At 56.5% G+C, this 1,032-nt stretch overlaps 1 protein-coding gene across 1 annotated transcript; it reads right to left on the reverse strand.

The window, feature by feature from the left end:
- Positions 1-369: 369 nt before the first annotated feature.
- LOC138362080 (golgin subfamily A member 6-like protein 22) lies at positions 370-981 on the reverse strand (the record flags this gene model as incomplete). Its single annotated transcript, XM_069320974.1, has 1 exon — positions 370-981. A coding segment is annotated over one exon (612 nt), but the record flags the coding sequence as incomplete, so codon positions are not given.
- Between the last annotated feature and the right edge of the window lie 51 nt (positions 982-1,032).

Below are 1,032 nucleotides of genomic sequence, written 5' to 3' on the forward strand. Positions count from 1 at the left end.
CACAAGCTGACAGCAAGCTCGCTGTATCATTCTTGCTGTACATCATTCCTGTACCTAATCACTCTTCATTGTGTTATCAGTTATCCTTGCTGACATTAGCGGTCTCCTCCCTCCAGCCTCTCCTGTCCTCCAGCAACCCTGCTCTCATTTTCCAGTTTGCGGATGGAAGTCATGTCCGGGGGCGACAGTTCTAAACGGTCATTTACCGACGTAGATAGATATGTCTCTTCCGCCGCCGGTAGCACTTCCCTGGTGTTACTAGGGCCTGGTATGGCGTTCGTGGTGCCTCTTACGTTCGTAGGAGGCACTACGAACGCAGAAGTGCCTCCTACGAATGCAGAACAAGGCTCTTCTTCGTTTCTTTATCACTCATGAGGTTGTTGGAGACGGTAGTGTGGCAGTAATTAACGCCCTCTGTGTTCGTAGCGCCTCCTCCTGTGTTCGTAGCGCCTCCTCCTGTGTTCGTAGCGCCTCCTTCTGTGTTCGTAGCGCCTCCTCCTGTGTTCGTAGCGCCTCCTCCTGTGTTCGTAGCGCCTCCTCCTGTGTTCGTAGCGCCTCCTCCTGTGTTCGTAGCGCCTCCTCCTGTGTTCGTAGCGCCTCCTTCTGTGTTCGTAGCGCCTCCTCCTGTGTTCGTAGCGCCTCCTCCTGTGTTCGTAGCGCCTCCTCCTGTGTTCGTAGCGCCTCCTTCTGTGTTCGTAGCGCCTCCTCCTGTGTTCGTAGCGCCTCCTTCTGTGTTCGTAGCGCCTCCTCCTGTGTTCGTAGCGCCTCCTTCTGTGTTCGTAGCGCCTCCTCCTGTGTTCGTAGCGCCTCCTTCTGTGTTCGTAGCGCCTCCTCCTGTGTTCGTAGCGCCTCCTCCTGTGTTCGTAGCGCCTCCTCCTGTGTTCGTAGCGCCTCCTCCTGTGTTCGTAGCGCCTCCTCCTGTGTTCGTAGCGCCTCCTCCTGTGTTCGTAGCGCCTCCTTCTGTGTTCGTAGCGCCTCCTCCTGTGTTCGTAGCGCCTCCTCCTGTGTTCGTAGTGCCTCCTCCTGTGTTCG

Source organism: Procambarus clarkii, unplaced genomic scaffold (assembly GCF_040958095.1).
Source record: "Procambarus clarkii isolate CNS0578487 unplaced genomic scaffold, FALCON_Pclarkii_2.0 HiC_scaffold_1153, whole genome shotgun sequence".
Taxonomy (NCBI): Eukaryota; Metazoa; Arthropoda; class Malacostraca; order Decapoda; family Cambaridae; genus Procambarus; species Procambarus clarkii.